The 22,705-nt window shown below is 46.0% G+C and overlaps 1 protein-coding gene across 1 annotated transcript; it reads left to right on the top strand.

Annotated features, from left to right (window-relative positions):
- Positions 1–7,271: 7,271 nt before the first annotated feature.
- PRPH2 (peripherin 2) lies at positions 7,272–21,349 on the top strand (the record flags this gene model as incomplete). Its single annotated transcript, XM_081245537.1, has 3 exons — positions 7,272–7,852; positions 17,747–17,993; positions 21,106–21,349. The coding sequence occupies 3 exons, from the start codon at positions 7,272–7,274 to the stop codon at positions 21,316–21,318; spliced, it is 1,041 nt and encodes a 346-aa protein (XP_081101663.1). The 3' UTR covers positions 21,319–21,349.
- Between the last annotated feature and the right edge of the window lie 1,356 nt (positions 21,350–22,705).

Genomic DNA, 22,705 nt, shown 5'->3' with positions numbered 1-22,705 from the left:
TTGAGAGCAGCTCTGTTCATAAAAGCAACACTAGAAATCATTTAAAAATAAACATTAGAAATCACCTCTGTATCCACCTACAGGAGAATAGATCATATGTGTTATGATCAACATATGAAAATAAACTGAAGCTGCATGCAGCAACATGCATGAACCTTAACACATAATGTTGGGTTTAAAAAAAGATCCCTGGAGACTATCTACTCTATGATACAATTTTGTAAATCTCAAAAACAAGCAAAAATATATATATACGTAGGGAAACACTACGTGCTTTTTATATGAAAAGGAAAAGCTAAGGTATTTAGAATAATGGCTACATCTTGAGTGGGAGGGAAGGTGTATTAGTCAGCTCAGGCTGCCATAACAAAATGCCACAGACTGTGGCTTAAACAACAGACATTTATTTTCTCACAGTTCTAGAGGCAGGAAGTCCAAAATCAAGGCAGTGGCTGATTTGGTTTTCTGGCGAGAACTCTCTTCCTGCTTTCTTGCTATGTCCTCACATGTCCTCTTGCTTCCCTCAGTGCCTGTGAGCCGAGAGAGAGCCCTGGTCTCTTCCCCACCCCACCCTTGTTTTTGGCTGAGAGGCTTACGGGATCTTTCTTAGCACCTGGGCCCACAGAAGTGAAAGCATAGAGTCCTAACCACTGGACTGCCAGGGAATTCCCTCTCCTCCTCTTCTTATAAGGACACCAGTCCTATCGGATTACAGCCCCATCCTTATGACTTCATTTGACTTTAATTACCTCCTTATAGGTCCTATCTCTAAATACAGTCACATTGGGCTTCCACATATGAATTTGGAAGGGACTCAATGAGTCTAGAACAGAGGAGAATGTGATGAGAAGAATCATATATATTGATACAAGTTACGTGTGATATTCGAGTTGGGTGATGAGTGAATATTTAATTTATTATTATGATTTATAACTTATGTTACATATATTCTTTATATCAAAAATTATATTTAAGATTCAATGAATCCTATCAAAATTCCAATGGCATATTTCACAGAAATAGAACAAACAATTCTAAAATTTGAATGGAACCACAAAAGATCCTGAGTAGCCAAACAATCTTGGGAAAGAAGTACGAAGCTGGAGTTATCACACTCCCTGATTTTAAACTATACTACAAAGCTACAGTAATAAAAACAGTATGGTACTAGCACTAAAACAAACACACAAATCAATGGAACAGAATTGAGAGACCAGAAAGAAACCCACATTTATATGGACAATTAATTTATGACAAAGGAACAAATAACACAATGGAGAAATAATGGTCTCTTCAATAAATGGTGTTGGGAACAATGTACAGCCACATGCAAAAGAATGAAACTGGACTCCTATCTTCCTCCACACAGAAAAATTAACTCAAAATGGATTAAAGACTTGAATGTAAGACCTGAAACCATAAAATTCTCAGAAGAAAAAATAGGCAGTAACCTCACCAACATCTGTCTTAGTGAAGTTTTTGTGGATCTGACTCCAAAGGCAAGGGAAACCAAAGCAAAAGTAAACACATAGGACTACATCAAACTAAAAAGCTCCTGCACAGCAAAGGAAACCATCATCAAAACAAAAAGGCAACCTACTGAATGGGAGAAAATATTTGCAAACCATATATCTGATAAAGGGTTAATAGCTAAAATATATAAAGAACTCATACATCTCAACAACAAAAAATCCAAACATCCCAATTAAAAATGGGCAGAGGACCTGAACAGACATTTTTCCAAAGAAGACATACAGATGGCCAACAGGCACATGAAAAGATGTTCAACATTACTAATTATTAGGGAAGTGCAAATCAAAACCACAGTGAGACGGCACCCCATACCTGTTAGAATGGCTATTATCGAAAAGATGAGAAATAACAAATGTTGGAGAAGATGTGGAGAAAAGGGAACACTCATACACTGTTGGTGGGACTATAAATTGGTGCAGCCACTATGGAAAACAGTATGGAGATTCCTCAAAAAAAATTAAGAATAGAACCACCATATGACCCAGCTATTCCACTTCTGGGTATTTATCCAAGAACACAAAAACACTAATTTGAAAAGATATATTGCACCCCAATGTTCATTGCAGCTTTATTTACAATAGCTAAGATATGGAAACAACCTAAGTGTCCATCAATGGAGGAATGGATAAAGAAGATGTGGTATATATACACAATGGAACACTACTCAGCCATAAAAAAGAATGAAATCCTGCCATTTGTGACAATAAGGATGAACCTTGACAGTATTATGCCGAGTGAAATAAATCAGAGAAAGACAAATACTGTATTATTTCACTCATATGTGGAATATAAAAAAAAAGAGCAAACCAACAAACACAGATATAGAGATCAGATTAGTGGTTAACAGAAAAGAACCGGGTTGGGTGTAGGTGAAATGGGAAAAGGGGGTCAACTGTATGGTGACGGATGGTAACTAGACTTGTAGTTTATATAGACCACTTTGTAGCGACCTCTTTGTAGTATACACAGATGTTGAATTATAATGCTGTACATTTGAAACTTGCATAAAAATTATATTTAAAGCTTAAAAATTAATGAACTATAGCTGTGTGTATTAATATCACTGAAATTCAAAATAAACTTTTAATGCTAATTGTACATTTATGATATGTGGGCTTTTCTGTATGTACAAAAGATTTAAAAGTAATGTTCGGGTGAAAAAAACAAAAGCAAAAAGAATACTTACCATATGATTTTATTTATGGCAAGTTCAAAATCATGCAAAACTAAACAATATATTGTTGAAGCACACACGCATAGGTACTAAAGAAAATCAAGAGACGAATAATTACCAAATTCAGGTTACCTCTGGGAGTACGGAAGGAGGGGCACCCAGGTTGCTTCATGGTGCTGGTGATATTCTATTTTTTATGCTGGGGGAGGGAATATGGGGGAGCGGGAATGTTCATTTGAGCATTATACTTTTTTTTACTCATATTAATTTCAATTAGTCAAAGATTGTATATAATTTGTTCCTTAAGATGACTATTTTCCAAATGCTTATACTCTCCTTTGAGATACATAAAAACGAACCTGTTTAGTTACTATTTTCACTTCTGTCTTCTTCCTGCTTTAGTCTAAATTCAGCAAACAATTAAATATTTGTCAAGTGATATCAAGTGGTGTAATCTCACTCTTCCACTCAGATTGGCACCTGTGGGAAGAACACTGCATTCCTCTGCTGTCTTGGAGATGTTTACATTTTGGCTGTAAAGCTCAGGGACATTATACCTGCAAGCCAGCTCCAGGTCAAGCTTTTGGGTTAGCTGGCTGTTGTAGAGGGACACTCAGAGGGATATTTTCTTGCTCTTTAACTCTTTCTGAAATATTCTTTCATAAACAGTCCTTATGATCTTGATTTGTTTGTTCTTATCAAACTGGAGCTTGTGTTCATTATGGAATTTTCAATTTTAAACTGGTCTAATGGCTCTGTTTGATCTTCATTCTGAGGAGTAACCAGGACTACACCTGAAAGAGGGAGGGCAAAGATTCATGAGAAAAGGTTTTTGTTGCTTTGCAGTTCCTTCCTTTATTTATTTAATGAGCATTGTTCTTTATGCTCTTTATGTATAATATATTTAACAAGAGGAAAGGAAGAAAGAAAGAAAGAAAGAAAGAAAGAAAGAAAGAAAGAAAGAAAGAAAGAAAGAAAGAAAGAAGGAAAGAAAGAGGGAGGGGGGAAGGAGGGAGGGAGGGAGGAAGGAAGGAAGGAAGGAAGAAGGAAAAAGAGTAAAGAGAAGTCAGGATGACAAGGGAGAGAGGTTAAGAAAGCAAGAGTCAGTTAATTCTTCAAAGAGCCAACCTGTGCCTCGTTCGTTCTTCCTTGGGTGGGAAGTCCAGAGAGATGATCTCTTGGGTTCCTTTATTTTTTTTTTGTTTTAAATGTATAATTTCATTATTTTCATTCCATTATTATAATAACATTAAAGGAAATTCTAAGGAAGAAAAACTAATCACCCCTAATTCAATTAACCTATTCTATTATCTTTGTAATAGATTTATAGCGTCAAGACTTACATCCATTGGTCCAGCAGGGGAGGTAGCCAGCTTTCCCCATCCTCCAGCAGGGATGCATTATTCCTTCCTCAGCAGTCTGTTTTTCTTGGCTCGTTCCTCAGCGTATCCTGCCTTGCTTCCTACTTGAAAAGTTTGGCCAGGGACATTTCTGATGTGTCTGGTCTTTCTCTTTTGCCTTTCTACATAATTTAACATCCTCAGAGATGCTAGCCTGAGAGGTGAAATCTCCCTTTCCCATCCACTGAAGTCATTATATTTTTGGCCACCAGGGGGCATCCATAGACTTGCCATAGACTCAACCCTGCCCCTCCTCAGGATATACACCTCTGGGTCATTTGAGGAGAAAGAGGTCCTTGACTAATTGGTTTATCCCTGTAGTACTATTTTTAACTTTTGTTTCTGTTTTCTACAGCAAATCTTTCTTCTCCTTCCCTCTGATTGTCTCACATGCATGTGTGCTCCTAAGAGATTCTCTGAGACAGCTTCACACTCATTCATGTCCCTTTTCTCTTGGGACAGTTGTCCTCAGATTTTGTGTATATGAGGTACAAATCTGGTCGTACTTCTGGTTGTCTGAACGTCCTCTCTTGGGGGGAGGGGAACTTCAGAAACTGCAGCACATTCTATTCAATGTCTCTGATGATGAAGAGTTGAAATCCTTTGAAGGTCCAAAGCTACTTAGAAGCTGAACCTTGGCTGTTAGAAGAGTGATCATTCTGTGTAATAGTGTTTTTGACTCAAAATGTGGTCTGACAATAAAATAACAAGACTGATTTCCCCAAATGGCTCAGAACCTGGCCTTGGAAATCACTCTCAAATTGGAGTTTAGACTTGGGTCCAGCAATGGAATACGTGTTTTGTTTTCCGAGGTGACTATGCTGGAGGACAAAAAAATCAGGTCCCATTGCTCTGTTCTCACACCTCCTCTATATGTGGGGAAATACTCGTTCGATTTTACTTAGTGATTTGGAGATCTTAAAGAGGAGTGTGTAGGTGGTGAATCTAGTGGAACCCAACAAACACATAGGGAAAAAAGGAGATTCCAGGTTGGAGATTTGATCCTCTTACTGCCTTGAGCTCATGGGCCTCTTATTCTAATCATGAAGACTTCCTTGGTATTTGGTGGACATGAATTTGAGGACAGGATCGGTTTCTTCTTAAAACGGCTTCTGGTGATACACAGGCTGTTCTGAGAGGTGGAATTGCTGGATCACTGGCAATGTGCATTTTAAATTTTAATAGAGATAGATAAATTACTCTCCCAAAAGGCTGTAAAAACGTACAATCTAAAGAAAATAATCCAATTAAAAAGTGGGAAAAAGTGCTGGACAGACATCTCACCAAAGAAGATATGTAGATGGCACATAAGCATATGAAAAGATGCTCTGCAACGTATACCATTAGGGAAATGCAAATTAAAACAAGTGAGATGCCACTACACACTTATTAAAATGGCTAAAATCCAGAGCACTAACAATACCAAATGCTGGCTAGGGCATAGAGCAACAGGAACTCTCATTCATTGCTAGTAGGAATGCAAAATAATACAGCCACTTTGGAAGATAATTTGGCAGGTTTTTACAAAGCTAAACATAATCTCACCATATGATCCAGCAATTGCACTCCTAGGTATTTACCCAAATGAGTTGAAAACTTATGTTCACACAAAAACCTGCATAGTAGAGTTTTGGTAGCAGCTTCATTTGTAATTGCCCAAAATTGGAAGCAATCAGGATGACCTTTAATAGGTGAATTGATAAACACACAATGGTACATTCACATTAATGGAATGTTATTCAGCGATAAATAGAAATGAGCTATCAAGCCACAAAAAGACATGGAGAAACATTAAGTGCATATTTCAAAGGGAAAGAAACCAGCCTGAAAAGGTTATATGCTGTATGATTCCAACAATATGACATGGAAAAGACAAAACTATAGACACAGTGGCTGCCTGCCTGGGATTGGGCAGGGAGGGGAGGAGGAATGAACAGGTGGAACACAGGGATTACTAGAGCAGTGAGAATATTCTGTATGATACTATATGATATAATGGTGGAAACGTGACATTATGCATTTGGCAAAACCCATAGAACCATGCAACACAAAGAGTTAACCCTCACGTAAACTATGAGCTTTAGTTAATAATGTATCAAAATTGATTCATCAATTGTAATAAATGTATCACACAAGGGCAAGATGTTAATTATAGGGAAATTGGTTGGGGGAAAGGAGTATTTAGGAACGCTCTGTACTTTCTGTTCAATTTTTTTTGTAAACCTGAAACTACTCCAAGAAATAAATTAAAAATAATAATAAATTTACAGACTCATCAAGAATGTATATCTCATTTCTACTATCTTTGTTTATATTGGTGACAATTTTGACAGATGTGCAAGTTTGGTCTTTTGTTATTGTTTTAATTGCATTGCCCTTTGTTCTACTCAGATTGACAAGTTTTCCAGATCCTTGGACTTTCCAGGTTCGCTTGTTATAAATCACCTGTTCCTTTCCTTTGCCTGTTTTTCCAGTTGATGATTTTTTTTTTGATGTGGAACTGTGGCAGTTAATTTTTTTTCTTTTTTTGCCTATTCATTCTGTTTTTTACATGTTGCAAATGTTTTCTCACAATCTGTCATTTGTTTTTCAACTTGGATAGTGATGTCTTTTGTACCATTAGAAAGTTTTAAATTTTGAAGGAGTTTGGCCCAGAAACGTATTCTGGGGAGACATGCGATGTGATCTGAGCCAGACCTCCAGATAAAGCCCATTTCTCTGGCTAGTCTTGTCTTTTTTACTCCTGATTCTTCAAGCTGAACCCAGAGCTCTCTGCTCCAGGGTGTCCATGGAGGCTCCTCTTGACCATGTTTTGAAACTGGCACGGCTTTATCTAATGGGATGAACCTGGCTAAAGAGATTAGCAAGATGTCTTGTGGATCCCACTTTTAATCTGCAGCCTTCAGGCTGTCCCTCCTCTGCTGGGAAGGGAGCTGCAGAAACGACACGCGGAGGACTGGCCCCTTCATGAGCTGTGACTCTGAGGCCCCTGCTCCCACTAGTGAGTTAACAGGGGTCCCAGGCTAGGGGACGCAGCATGGGCAGCCCCCAGAGCAGCTCCCTGCAGCTTGGGCCATCTGCACCCTTCCCAAGGCCCTGAGTCTTCAGGCTCCAGGCTTACTGAGGTCAGGAGTGAGAGGCTGCCTGGACTGCACTCTGCAAGTATGGCATTGCTGAAAGTCAAATTTGACCAGAAGAAGCGGGTCAAGTTGGCCCAAGGGCTCTGGCTCATGAACTGGCTCTCCGTGTTGGCTGGTATCATCATCTTCAGCTTAGGGCTGTTCCTAAAGATTGAACTCAGGAAGCGGAGTGATATGATGGACAATTCCGAGAGCCATTTTGTGCCCAATTCCTTGATAGGGATGGGGGTGCTGTCCTGTGTCTTCAATTCTCTGGCGGGCAAAATCTGCTATGACGCCTTGGACCCTGCCAAGTACGCCAAGTGGAAGCCCTGGCTGAAGCCATACCTGGCCGTGTGTGTCCTCTTCAACATTCTCCTCTTCCTGGTGGCCCTCTGCTGCTTCCTCCTGAGGGGCTCCCTGGAGAGCACGCTGGCCCACGGGCTCAAGAATGGCATGAAGTTCTACCGGGACACAGACACCCCAGGCAGGTGTTTCATGAAGAAGACCATCGACATGCTGCAAATTGAGTTCAAGTGCTGTGGCAACAACGGCTTTCGGGACTGGTTTGAGATTCAGTGGATCAGCAACCGCTATCTGGACTTTTCCTCCAAAGAAGTCAAAGAGTGAGTAGCCTCCAGTCCTGGGGTCAGAGTGATATGGGGACACGGAGACACGAGCCTGTGACTCCCCTTGTCCAGTGCCTTTTCCTCCCCATTGGGTGCTCTGTGTGCACAACTTATTACTGCGTGTTGAGGGTGTATTTGGTTGGACCATATGGAATTGTCAATATTCTATCATTTTTGACCTATAAAAATAGCAGCTTCATATGGTTCAACCTAATGTTTGGCTAAGATGGGAGGAAAGTGTCAAGTTACAGAAACTATTTGAATGGGGGTCACCAGGGGGAGACCCAGCCAGGACTGTGTGTCTGCTTCATTCGGGAGGGAATTCATGGATCACATATACTGAGACTTTATCTGGCTGCTTGTCTCATTCACTCAAAGTGAATGCATTTGGTCCTAAAAGCATAAATTTCTGGGTTGGTTCCCTTGTTTTCCAACCTTTCAACCCTGAGCAACCATTCTCAAGGTATTTGTCCTTGGATACGGTGGAAAGAGCAGAGGATGGGGCAGCCAGGGGGTCTAGGCTGTAGTTTTGTCTCTGTTGTTAATTAGATGGTGATCTTGGATAAGTCATTTGACGCCCTGGGCCTTTGCTTGCCCATCTTTTAGTTGTTTGTTTTTGCAGTATGCGGGCCTCTCACTGTTGCGGCCTCTCCCGTTATGGAGCACAGGCTCCGGACGTGCAGGCCCAGCGGCCATGGCTCACGGGCCCAGCCGCTCCGTGGCATGTGGGATCTTCCCAGACCAGGGCACGAACCCGTGTCCCCTGCACCGGCAGGCAGACTCTCAACCACTGCGCCACCAGGGAAGCCCTGCTTGCCCATCTTTTAAAGGAAGGCACCAGAATACACGTTGGAGGTCACCTCCTAGCTCTGTCTAGAGCCTGGCATACAACAGGTGCTCAATAAATGCCTGCTGGTGTTTACTATTTAAATCATGATAGTGCAACTCGATAAAGTGTTTCTAAAGTGTTCTTGGCATGTGTAAAAATAAAATCCTGAGCGGCAGATGTAGGGAGGTGTTGGTGAGAAAGAGAATCTCACCCTTTGTGCTGATCCCAGCATACCCCTTCCCAGAGACCCACCATTGCGGGTCTTGAGTCATTTTCCAGGGAAAGGTCAGCCTGTCCAGAGCCAGTGGCTCTCCCTCACCTCTTCCTTCTGTCCAACTCTACCCATTCCCTGCCTGAAGCTAGGGCTTCAGTTGTTCATCCAGCTGGTTTATCCTCTGAGTGAGGCTGGTGAGTCCAAGGGGACATGCACCCTGGGCGCTGGGCACACTGGCATCAGGACATGGTTGAAGCCCAGACAACACTGGTGAACCCCAGATGGCTAGCTTAGCTGCTCCTCAGATGGAAGCGAAGTCAGACTGAAGGTCAGTGCTTGGGATTGTATTTTCTCTGTGGGTGGGGATTACTGCTACAAATCCCTTGTCAAGGAGGCTTGTAAACCACTCTGCCCTTCCTAGGGGACAGATCCGCAGGGACAGCACAAAGTGGCATGATTTATATGAGTTGCCCTAGGAGGGTGTGAAGCCAGAGGGACAAGCAGAATTCCTGCGGATGGGGAGAGTGGGGGGAGCAGAAGCTGAGGGTAGAACTAGCCTTTGTGATGGACGGGAAGGGGCTTCTCATCTTCTCCTCTGTCATTTTCCTTGATCGTCTTCCGCACAGAGTCAGTCCTTGATGAGACTTACAGGATCTCTCTGTAATCCCCAAATCCCCTTCTGTCCCAGGGTGGAGAAACGCTCCAGGCTGCTCCACTCCCAATGGTCGGCATATCCAAATTTTCAGGCAAACATTAAACTTGATCAAAATTACCTCAATGCCCCATACCAACTTATTGGTGTGAAACAATCTTAACTCCATTGATTTGGAAAAAATTTTCTCTGCTACACACACACACACATACAAATATGGTCACAACATTAAGAGAAACTGAGCATCCCTAACTGAGCCTGGCACTTGTGAGCTTGGACAAGCATGGAGGGATGGCTGGTTTTTGGAGATTTCTCAGGGGAATATTTAAGGTCAACAGCTGGTTCCTGAAGGCTCCTGCTCTAAACATGCAGATCAGGTGGGAACAATTCAAGATTTTTTACAAGAATTTACAAGGCTTTGACCGCACCCCACCCCCACCCCAGCCTGCCCTGTTGCTAAGTTGCTGGGTCTTTGGGGAAGAAAAAGGCCCTTATTTGGTGTGCACAAAACCTCTCCTGGGGGTTTTGCATTTTGTTGTTTTTATTGTTAATCTCTATTTTGTGGATGAGAAATCTGAACCTCAGAGAGCTTAAGGGATGTTCCTAAAATCTCATAGCGGGAAGTGGCAAGCTGGGGTTGGGGGTGTGGGGCAAATTTTTGGAAAAACCAACCAACCAGCTTTATGGAGATATATTCCACACACCATACAACTCACCCATTTCAAGTGTGCAATTCAACGGTTTTTAGTACATTCACAGAGTTGTGCAACCAATACTGAGGTTGATTTTAGAATGTGTTCACCACCTCACAGAGAAACTCTGCACCCTTCAGTGTTCACTCTGGCCTCCCCTGCCCCCAAGCCCAAGTAATCACTACTCTACTTTCTGTCTCTATAGGCTTCCCTGTTCTGGACATTTCATTTGAATGGAATCATATAATATTGGTCCTTCGGGGTCTGGCTTCTTTGGTTTAGCATACTGTTTTCAAATTTCATCCACGTTGCAGCATGCGTCAGCACTCACTCCTTCTTCTTTTGGGATGGTATCCCACTGTAGGCAGTGCCAGGTTTTGATTCTGCTCTTTCCACTCTGCCTCATACAGATTCGGTGTTAGATGAGTGCTTGTTCTCCGACAGCTGAAACCTGGGGGGCGTTGGTGGGGGGGCCTCAGGTCTTCCCTCTTCCTCTCTCTGTCTTGCTGTCTTCTTCCTCCTCCAGAGGGACAGTGGAAGGTGTGGGCAGATAAGATACAAGCTCGATAAACACCTGTGGATCGTGATGGGATTCTGGTCCTTCTGTGCCAGGGTCTCAGATCATCATGAGGCCCCACAGAAGCCAGAACTGCCACCCCGCCCAGGCTCTTCGTGGGCTGTGGCACGTGGGGCCATGCTGTGCTCCATCCTCCTGCATCTGTGTTTCCCTTCTCACTCCCTCCCCAGCCTGGTGGTCCTGGGGTGGGGGTGGGCGGGCACACTCTGTTATAACTGGGGGAGGCCCTCAGAGGGATGAGTCCAGGAATGTCGCCTCCCTCAGCGACTCAGTCTTCAGAACAAGATATCGGGATATAGATTTGTGATTCTTAACCACCAGAGCTGCTTTTTTTTTTTTTTTTTTTTTGCATTTTCAACTTTTATTATGGAAGATTTCATGCATTCACAAAAGTAGAGAGATTATAACAAATCCCCGTGTACCCTCGCTCCCCCATAACATTTTCCCCCTTCTGAGTATTAAGAAGCAAATCCAGGGCATTGTTTCCTCTTACCTGTAAACACTTCAGGAGGAATTTCTAACAGATAAAGAGGGTTTGCTTTATTGCCTTTTTGTTTTTAACAGAAGCACAATATTAATAATGCCTACTAACATTACTATCGTCTAATACCCAGCCTGTGTTCAATATTCTCTGATTGTCTCAAGACGTCTTTTACAGGTGGTTTATTCAAATCAGGATCTAAACCAGACATTGCATTTGGTTGTCTGGTCTCCTAAGTCTCTTTTACTCTAAATAGTTACCTTTTCATGCCATGTGCGTCTTGGAGGAAGTCGGCCATTTGTCCTGCAGAATTTCCCGTGTTCTGGGGTTGGGCCACTGTAGCCAATCATCGCTGTCTTCTAACGTGTTCTTCTGTCTCCTGTACTTCCCTGTAAAACAGTAGTCAGGGCTGAGGTGTGGCTGGATTCAGGTTCAGTTTTGGCAAGAGCACCCCCTAGGGTGCTGCTATGGGTACCTTACTGCATCACACCAGGAGGCAGCTGAGGTCTTCAGCCAGGTTATAACAATTCCTTTAAAGTTTCCTCCTGGTTTCAGGATGAGCTGAGCTTCAGTGTCTTGGGGTGAGAGGCAGAGCATGAAGCAGCTCAGAGGTCTTGGCACTGTCAGCCTGAAGGAACTGTCAGCCAGGAAAGCCTGGCCTGGGGCCCTCAGTCTGAGAAAGAAGCTGGCACTAAGCTCTCTCACTTTACTGTCCTTCCCACGGAACCCATAGGCTATGACACCTGTTCCCTCTTCCTAAACAATTAATAGATATCTAGAGAATTCTGGACCTTGGCTAGGAGATTCCTGAGGGCAGGGCTGTGTCTCCCTTCAGACTGGGCCTCCCTGAGTGCTGGGCTGTCTCCCCAGACCGGGGCTCCCTGAGGACGGGGCTGTGTCTCCCCTCAGACTGGGGCTTCTTTAGGGCAGGGCTGGGTCCCCTCCTTCTTGTGTCCTCCCTCACCACCTGCAGTTCTTTATATCCAGTGACTACTCAAAAAAGAAATAAAAGAAATACAATTAGTATTTCAAAGGAATACTAATACTGCACTTGTTGTATACCAGGTGCTCTATGTGTATACCAGGTGCTCTATGTGTATTATCTCAATTAGTCTCTACCACACCTGTCAGAGACTTATATTGTCATTTCTCAGGTGAGAAAACTGAGGCTCACAGAGGTCAAGTGAGTTGCCAAGATTCCACAGGTGTCACTCAGCTGGCATTTGGGTTGGGGATTGACACATTATCCGTTACACTCCTGGCTCCCTCCTCTCCGCTCCCCTGCTCGTTTCCATATGGCTTTCCTTATTGATTCACCTACTAAATTATGTTGCTTTTTCCAGGAAAACTCCAACATGATGATCTTCCCAAGTCATATGTAGGTTGGCTATGGGAGAATCGGCTAAAAGAAAGCCTTATCTTAATTAAGACCCTTACAAGCCTTGGTGAGCCCTGAGCAGAGATTTGTAGCCTGGGAAATACTCTGATATAAATAGCCAGCTCACCACCTAAGGAGCTCTCCTCTGCCTTTGTCTTAAGAGGGTGAGTGGAGCCTTAATCTGTGGTTGAAACCAGGGCAAGTGCTAAGCCAACAAGACAATGTTTCCAATGGAGAGGGAGGGCTAGTTTCAGAGATGTGGGACCCCAAGAGGTCCTAGGCTGGGGGTCTGGGGGAACCCCAATGTCCACCAAGCCAGGCCTACCCTCAGGGTCCCCAGTGTGAGGGAAGACACAGCCCTGCCTCAGGGAGTATGAGGCAGATCTGTAGGCTTCACCCCACCTTAGGGACACCTGGAGAGTGCATAGGAGAGATGATGCTGGACAAGGAAGGGCTCCTGGGACAGGGAACACGGGAGAGAACTCACACTTTCCTAGGAAGTTGAGCTAGAAAAGCCAACAGGCAGGAAGGACCTGAGAGGCTCTGAGGAAACTCTGAGGGGAGGGGTGGGCAACTGCTGTGGGCTGGACTTCCATTTACTGTGTAACTTCGTGTGAGGCCCTGCCTGCTCTGGGCCCCACTTCCTCCTCTGTAGAACAGCCTGGTGGGTTGTAGGGTCCCCCCCAGATGGCCACGAGTGGGGAGGAGCCAGCATTCTCCCAGGGCCTGTGTCAAGTGCATCCTCCTACTGCCTCCTTTAAACCTCGCACAGCCCCTGAGAGGGGGTGTGATTATCACGCCTCACACAAGTCCACAGCTCACAAATGCACATTTGAGACTCAAAGGCCAGCTCTCTGTGCTCTACCCACTCCGTTCCACGGGGACACTGGGAATGGCCCAGGTGGGACATTGTGCAGGTGGGAGCAGGCTCCAGGGACAGCCGGCAGGTCAGGAAGAGGGACGAACAGTGTTTGCATTTGGGGACCAGGCCTGCTGGGGTTGGTCCTAGGGGTAGGAGACTACGTCTGCTCAGTCCTGGGGGAGGCGGGTGGCTGGCCCCTCAGGAGAGGGGTGGGAGTTCCAAGCTGAAGGGCCTCTGCTCCAGTCCTCCCACTGGGACCACCCAGGACCACCCCAGCCAGCGGAACCAGGTGCCGTGTGGGGCTGTGCAGGGAGAGTTGCTCCCATGGTGCTCGGTGCAGTTGAGCTTCAGCAGTGGCCACTCCCGTCACTGGAGTCTCACAGCCCCTGCCTCGGGCTGGCATTGAGCTCTGCCCTTGCAGTCTTTTTTTTTTTTTTTTTAATTTTTAAAAAATATTTATTTATTTTTGGCTGCATTGAGTCTTCGTTGCTGTGCGTGGGTTTTCTCTAGTTGTGGTGATAGGGCTTCTCATGGCGGTGGCTTCTTTTGTTGAGGAGCATGGGCTCTAGGTGTGCAGGCTTCAGTAGTTGTGGCTCATGGGCTCTAGAGCGCAGGCTCAGTAGTTGTGGTGCATGGGCTTAGTTGCTCCGTGGCATGTGGGATCTTCCTGGACCAGGGCTCGAACCCATGTCCCCTGCATTGGCATGCAGATTCTTAACCACTGCGCCACCAGGGAAGTCCCTGCCCTTGCAGTCTTGGTCACAGAAGGCACTCTTCTCCACAGCTGGCAGAGGCCACACCACCCATGCACAAGAGACTATTCCCCAGCAGTGTCATGTGGTCTGTTCCACTGTCACAGCTGCTCCCCGACGACACACAGAGCTCATGTGAAGTGAAGGCTCTTGTTCTGTCACCCTTCCCAGCGCCAGCCCAGGAGTCCACATTTCTTACACACTTAGTACGTACCAAGCACTCTTCTTAGCCTCTTTACGTGGATCCCTTCATACAACCCTTATGTCAACTCCATTTTACAGATTAGTAAGCTGAGGCCTGGTGAGGTTAAGGAATTTTTCCAGAGGGATGAACCAGGAGTAAACTCAGGCTGTCCTGCTCTTATCATGGTCCTGGTCCTGGACCACCTGTGCATCCAGGGCCAGTTGTTCTCTGGGCAGTGGGTTCTGTCCATGAAGCAGAGGGCAGGGACTACAGGGTGTGTGGAAATACGGTCGCCATAACCCAGGTGAGGATTGTTCTGGAACCAAGGAGGCCACATTTTTCAGAGCCTTCCTCAGGTCTTAATCACACCAATCAGCAGACAGTTTACTGAAATGAAACCACAAATGGATCTTAAACACATGAAAAGATACTTAACTTCACTTTTAATGAGAAATACGGAAATCAGAACAACTCTGAGATACTAGTTTTCATCTGTCAGGTTGGCAAAGACCAAAAACAGGACTTATGTGGGTGTGGCTGGTGTGGGTGTGACTGTACAACCCCTGAGAGGAGAAACATGGCAGAGCTCGGGTGCAATCACAGGTGGACCCTTTGATTCAGAGATGCCTCTTCTAGGAATTGATCCTCTAGATATATTCCCAATATGCAAAATGACCCATGTCCATGTTTGTATTAACAAGTTCCTGGGGGGACCTCTCTGGTGGCACAGTGGTTAAGAATCCCCCTGCCAATGCAGGGGACACGGGTTTGAGCCCTGGCCCGGGAAGATCCCACGTGCCACGGAGCAACAAAGCCCGTGCGCCACAACTACTCAGCCCACACGTCGCAACTACTGAAGCCCGCGCGCCCAGAGCCCGTGCTCCGCAGCAAGAGAAGCCACTGCAATGACAAGCCCACGCACTGCAACGAAGAGTAGCCCCCACTCGCCACAACTAGAAAAAGCCCACGTGCAGCAACGAAGACCCAATGCAGCCAAAAATAAATAAATAAATAAATAAGTTTAAAAAAAAAAGAAAAAAGTAAAATAACAAGACACTGGGAAAATCCCAAATGTCCATCAATAGGAAATGGATAAATACCCTATGGGCCATCTGCACAAGGGGGACACCATGCACCTCATTAAAACCTGGAGCACACTCTCCATTTGATAGATAGAAAAAGATCTCGCGGGGGCTTCCCTGGTGGCGCAGTAGTTGAGAGTCCGCCTGCCGATGCAGGGGACGTGGGTTCGTGCCCCGGTCCAGGAAGATCCCACATGCCACGGAGTGGCTAGGCCCGTGAGCCATGGCCGCTGAGCCTGCGCATCCAGAGCCTGTGCTCTGCAACGGGAGAGGCCACAGCAGTGAGAGGGAGGCCCGAGTACCGCAAAAAAAAAAAAAAAATGATTCAAGACAGTGTGTATATAATGCTACCATTTGGATAAACAAACATACAGGAAGAAAAAGAACTCTGCAAAATCTGAGCTTGCTTATCCATGCTTGAAGCTTCTGTGAAAGGATAGACAGAGTTGGCCACAGTGAGGGAACTTGGGGGCCAAGGGACAAGAATGAGTGGGAGACTTTTTTGTATTGAGGGGATTTTATTTAGAAGTTGAACACGAACATCTTTTTTTTTAAAGAGTATAATTAATTACCATTTCAATGAACATTGTTGGAAACAATTTCTATTATGAACAATTACATGCTCCCTGTTCTTGTGCTGTAAAAGTCTGCTGCTATTATGTAATGCATTGTTCATGTGCAACTTTAAAAAAAACTTTTTTACTCAAGATAACATGCACACAGTTAAAGGTGCAAATCTTAAATGTGCAGCTCCATGAATTTTTTTTTAAAATTTTTGTCTGCGCCATGTGCCTTGTGGGATCTTAGTTTCCTGACCGGGGATTGAACCTGCGTCCTTGGCAGTGAAAGTGCCGAGTCCTAACAACTGGACCACCAGGGAATTCCCTCCGTTAAGTTTGACACGTAAAGTTGCCTGGGTAACCACGAGCAGGTCAGATGGAACATACCCAGCCTGCCTGATGGGGAGGGAGTGAATTTTTGTTATAACGATGGCTGCCCCTTTTGAATTTTGAACCTGCATGAATGTATGGTGTGCTCTAACCAAATATATGTGTAAGTAGAGAGATGCAAAAGTTGTGCAAGTTGCATCCTTCAGGTGAGTATGCAGCCCCCACCCAGCTGGGGGCAGAGGTCAGTGTGGATGGAGAGCAAGCCATGGGCAAAGACCCATTCTCTGCTCCTGCAAAGGCCCAGGGACAGAGCAGGCCTTCTGGAAACATCTGTTGAGCAGAAGTGATCTGGCCAGAGGGGACCTCGGTCCCCAGTGATCTGTAAGGAGGAGATGAGGTTGGGGAGGGGGCTGGGGGCTGAAGCTGATGGTCGTGAATGCTAGGCAGTCTTGTCTCAACAGTCACCACCTTTCCTGCTACTCTTCCTACCAGCTTGGCACGGACCCAAGAAATCACTGCATGCCAGGGCCTGGCAGCACACAGAGTGGTTGATTTTTTAAAAAAATAAATCTTTATTTTGCACTTTACAATGCAGTACTCCACAGACTGGTGTTAAATGTTGTCTACAGTGCAACATCCATGTTCCAACACACCTAATAATTGCCAGGAGTACAGTGCTCTTGTCGATCTTGTATTCAGTCAGGTTAAAACAATGGGCAATAAAAGAACGAACACGTTTCTCATGTGTGTGACTCACTCTTGTCTAAATGCCCCAACTTGTGACTTCTTTACTATCCAGGATAGTTATCTAGGATCTTGAAGAAATCCTGAACCTCTAATAGGCCATCCTCTGGCAAATCAGTACGGTGAACAGCATTCTGGATCTTAGTTTTACCAAAGATTGCTCAGAGGCTTCCAAGGCGTAAATGCCAGGCAGTTTCAGGATCAGCAGGTCCACAGAATTCTGGAAATGTCATTGTAAGGTTTTGTTGAATCTCCATTGCTCCAAAAGGGCTAGAATACATATGTTCCTTATTTACTTGCCTCTTGGTTTATCATCTATCTTAACCCTCTAAACATAAGCTCCAGGAAGGCTGGGGCATTCGCCCTCTAGGGTCACTGCTCCATCTTCAGCCCCTAGAACAGTGGCTGGCGCATAGTCGGTGTACAGCAAATATTTCTCAAGACAGCAAATGAATGAATGAATATTACAGGTTTTCAGACGTGGGGGATGGGAGGAGCTGGCCCCTGGTGAGAAGTTCAAGAAGCTGGTCTTAAGCCGTCTGTTTCTCCTCCAGTCGCATCAAGAGCAACGTGGATGGGCGGTACCTGGTGGATGGAGTCCCCTTCAGCTGCTGCAACCCCAACTCGCCACGGCCCTGTATCCAGTACCAGCTCACCAACAACTCTGCACACTACAGCTATGACCACCAGACGGAGGAGCTCAACCTGTGGGCGCGCGGCTGCAGGGCCGCCCTGCTGAGCTACTACAGCAACCTCATGAATTCCGTGGGCGCTGTGACGCTCCTCGTCTGGCTTTTTGAGGTAGGCCCTGGGCCGGTGGGGGGCAGGGCAAGAGGGAGCCACCTGCCCCATTGGGATTTGATGGGGTGGAGCTGGGCCTGGGTCTCCCTCCTGGGAACCAGCCCTCTGCCCGCCGTGCAGGCACGCCCAGGCTTGAATATCAGCACCTCTATTTTTTGTTTCTGTCCCGTCACTTAAAAAAAAGAATTCGTTGAGTTGAAATTCACAGCACATAAAATTAACCATTTTAAAGTGAACAATTTGGTGGCATTTGGTACAATCACAATGTTGTGTGACTACCACCTCTACCTTGTTCCAAAATACTTCCATTGCCCCCTCAAGAAAACCTCATACCCATTAAGCAGTCGGTCCCCCTCCTCCCCTCCCCCTAAGCCCCTGGCAACCACCAATCTGTTCTGTCTTTGTGGATTTATCTATTCTGGACATTTCATATAAAAGGAATCATATAATATGTGGCCTTTCAGGTCTGGCTTCTTTCACTTTGCATGTTTCAGAGGTTTATCCTGTGTCTCCACTTTTTGAGTCTAAGGACTCGGAAAGTTATTTAACATCTCTGTTATAGGAGGCTGCCAGCATTTAGCTTTGGGGCTATTGGGAGGCAACAGGAGATACAGGCACATCAAAGTGTTCAGTCAATGATCTGTGATTCTCTTGAGATTCTGGTAGCAACTTACCTGGTATTCTAATTATTTGTAGGTTCATCTTATCTCGTCTATTAGGTTTAATTCCTCTCTGTAGCTGCAGGGCTTGGGATACAGCAAGCCCTCATTCATTCATTTATTGAAGAAATAGTTCTCAAAAACCTACGAGTGCTGGGCGCTGTCCTGGGTGCTGAACGAGAGCTCACTGTCAGCGAGGGGTAAACCAAGGTGGCACAGAGAGTGACTCATGGGCTCATGCTTTGAGCTGACATCAGAAACCCAAACTCCAAAACCTAAATGTACAAAAGCAGAAACATTAGGTGGGGAAACTTTGCCCATCAGAGAAGATTCACTGAAGGGTTCCCTTAAGTAAGTCAATCTTTAGTGCTATGGAAATCCACACATAGCTGGGCTCTCAGCTGAGACGCACCACTTCTAACTTACCACCACACCAGAAGGACGGCACTGCCTGTTGAGGGGGTGAGATGGGGAGGAAGGCCTTCTTTTCACATTAAGGCAAATGCAAGCATATTCATGATGATTTATTAGTCACCAGTTCCTTGAGGGAGAGTCTTGGGAGTATGTGGGTAGAGTAAGGAGAGAAGCTTACTGCTAGAAGGTTAGAAGTTTGCACCCCTTGAAAACACATGAAAAGAAGACTGAGAGGATAAATGAAGTCAGTGGGAAAATGGAGTTCCATTGGCTGCTTCTCAGTTTACCCACCTTTCCAGGAACCTAGTGACCGCTTAAGAAGAGGAACTGTTCACTGGGAACAGGGAGTTTGAATCCCCTTTCACTTTTCCCCTGAGGCTTTTAGTGGGCAGAGCTCTGTGATGGGCACAAGGGGGGCTGATAAGATTCTGCCCTCAGCCTTGCCCTCCTGGGTCTCACAATCCATGAGTCCACATCAGACTCATGAACCAAAGGGAGTACCATTACCTAGTGCAAAATTCATAGTGCAACAGGGGGCCTTCTTGAGGAAAGCAGGAAGGAATCAGAGTGGGTACACGCACACCAGGAGGACTTCCTGGAGGTGAGTCTCTCTACTGTAAAAATATCTTATTAAACTTTCAGTCAACAATAACAATAACCTAAAACTATTAGTTACTATTATCATCTACTGCTGTAATTATAAAATGCTCCCAGAGCATTCATTCAACAGATGTTTACTGAGGCCCTACCACCACTGGGTGCTGTTTTAGGGGCTGGGACAGCAGGTGAACAAGATGCATCAAGGCCACCCCTGCCCTCAGGGGGTGGATGTTCTCCATTAGTGGGCCTAGGCCTCTCACAGACTTTGCTATACCATCGAAGGAAGAGTGTAAGACAGCAAACCAGGAATTTGTGTAGAAACAAGTGGCTAACACAATACAGGGTTAGAAAAGTGGAAACAGTACTTACCATGCTCACTAATAACCAACTACAGCTGACATTCCTGTTCATCCTTGCTGTGCACCAGGTACCATGCTCTACACATATCGAAGCATCACAGCATGCCCATGGAGCAGGCGGTACTTCATCTGAAAATCTGCAAACCAGATGAGTAAGCTGAGGTTTCCTGGTCACATGGCTGGCTAAGTGCCAGGGCTGAGGTTTGAACCCAGGCATTTTGGCACGAGTCTGCTGCAGTGACTTCCAGTAAACAAATCCAAACAAATCACCCACTCATCCTCTAGTATCAAAATAACAGAAGTAGGGCTTCCCTGGTGGCACAGTGGTTGAGAGTCCGCCTGCCGATGCAGGAGACACGGGTTCGTGCCCCGGTCTGGGAAGATCCCACATGCCGTGGAGCGGCTGGGCCCGTGAACCATGGCCGCTGAGCCTGCGCGTCTGGAGCCTGTGCTCCGCAACGGGAGAGGCCACAGCAGTGAGAGGCCCGCGTACCGCAAAAAGGAAGGAAAAAGAAAAATAAAAAATAAAAAAAATAACAGAAGTAGAGGGAAACCATATATCACTATTGTTTGCAGAAAAGGAGATGACTTTTTAATTCTGTCCAGCAAATAGTTGCTGAGCACCCGCTATGTGCCTAGCAATGTGCCAGGAACAAGGTGGGGGTGGGGGTGGACACAGAGAGAAGGAGCCCAGGATTAATGTCCCCAGGAAGGGGGAGACCTAAGGGCAAGGAGGGGAGAATTCAAGTGCAGGGGCACCCATACATAATGTTCTAAGCAGAGAAAACAGCAAATGGTAAAACTGGAGAGGATAAAGGCTGGGTGTGGGCGGGATCCAAAGAAATCCAGGGTGACTGGAAAGGGAGGAGAATGGGGTCTGAGATGAGGCTGGAGCACAGGCAGGTATCGCTAGCACCCAGGCCTGGCTGGGGCGGGCAGGGCCTCGCCAACCCAGCCCCAACAGAACCTTGTTTGAAGGGCCCCCAGGATGAGCAGGCTGGTGGCTGCCATAGTTTCCTGGTAACCGCTGCCCCAGCTACTTCTCCCAGATCTCCTCTAAGTCTCCTCTCCCCACACCAGGTGACCATCACCATCGGGCTGCGCTACTTGCACACGGCGCTGGAAGGCGTGGCCAACCCCGAAGACCCCGAGTGCGAGAGTGAGGGCTGGATTCTGGAGAAGAGCATTCCGGAGACCTGGAAGGCCTTTCTGGAGAGCGTGAAGAAGCTGGGCAAGGGTAACCAGGTGGAAGCCGAGGGTGTGGATGCAGGCCAGGCCCCAGAGGCTGGTTGACGGTCGCGGGACCCCCTCCCCTCTGAACACTGAAAAGTAGTGGACTCCAGGAAACGCGGATACCCCCCTAATCCAATCTGAATCTCCCAAGGAGGGTGGCCGTCTCAGAGACTCTTATGGATGGTGGGATTTAAAATTCAGGGTCCCTAAAAACTTTCGTTGAATGACTGTCTCAAAATGTGAGTGAATGAGTCCCACTCAGGCCCACTGCCCTAGGACGCACCCTCACAGTGGACCCATGGGGGTCTCTCAGTGAATGACTCTTCATGGCACAGGAGTTCAGTTCCACCCTGAGGCTACTGGCTACACCTGAGGGCTGCTCCCTTTTTATGAGTTGGCTGTTACGATGAGCTCCAAGTTGCTTCATTCTATATCCAACGTGTCACTTGATGCATAAGCTTAAGAGTCTGAAAAATGTACTGGCCACGCTGTCATGTTTTTCAAATGCGAAGATTGACACATCAGCCATTTTATTTAATTACAGAAGGTGAGGGACAGTTACACTTTTCTAAGAGTAATGGTCTCTCCAGAGCACTGAGGGCTCAAAAGAGGAACTCTCAATCATGAGGCAAGAGAACTTAAAAAGAGGGGATTATGTCCCTGAGCAAAAACACAGCTTTTGTGTCACCTTCACAAGCCCTCAGCCACTTAGCCAGGAGTGAGCCACGGGCTGAGGGAGTTGGGTTGTAGGCATGTTCTGGCTAAACTGCCGGGTGACCTCCTTTGGCTCATCTATGGAAGCACTGGGTTAGACGGCTGCCCTTCTGTGGAAGAGGAGCAACAATCAGACAAGAGTCCACCCTTTGGAGACCAGGCCTCACCTCCTGGGACGCCCACACAGGTGCCGTGACAGGCCCCACGGACAACACTGTCTACAGTGGAGGACAGAGTCCTCTGCGAGCTTCGTCCTGCTTCTTGCCCCAGACACCCATCCTGCAGAACGATATTTCCCGAATGCCTCCGCATTAAAGAAGATTCTTTGAGACAGCTCATCTTCCCATGCTAGCAACTGCAAAAGAAGTTTTTACTTCCTTCCGGAAAAAGAGAGAAAGGAAGCTTTCAGGGGAAGGAGGGAATGATTTCACTGCTGTCCTAGGAGTTTTCAGTGTGGAAAAAATAAGACTTCTGGTGCTGCCTGGGGTATGTTCTGGGGCTCTAATTCTCCCAGGCTTAAGACCAGATCAAAGATGTTTGGACATGCTGTCAGATTTTGGTCCCAGGTTTAATTCAATTCGACTTCTGAGAGTGGAGACCAAGGAGTGACCCACATGGACAACACTGAGGGAGTCAGCCCCTCTGATGAGGGTCCCGGAGCTCTCCCCTCCCAGGAGCGCTGAGAACCATCAAGAAAATGCTGCTCTAGGCCCACACGTGTAATGATGCTGTT

This window comes from Mesoplodon bidens, assembly GCF_964165515.1.
Source record: "Mesoplodon bidens genome assembly, chromosome: 10".
NCBI classification, from domain to species: Eukaryota; Metazoa; Chordata; class Mammalia; order Artiodactyla; family Ziphiidae; genus Mesoplodon; species Mesoplodon bidens.
The sequence above is the reverse complement of the archived record's forward strand: the minus strand, read 5'-3'. Positions and strand labels throughout refer to the sequence as shown.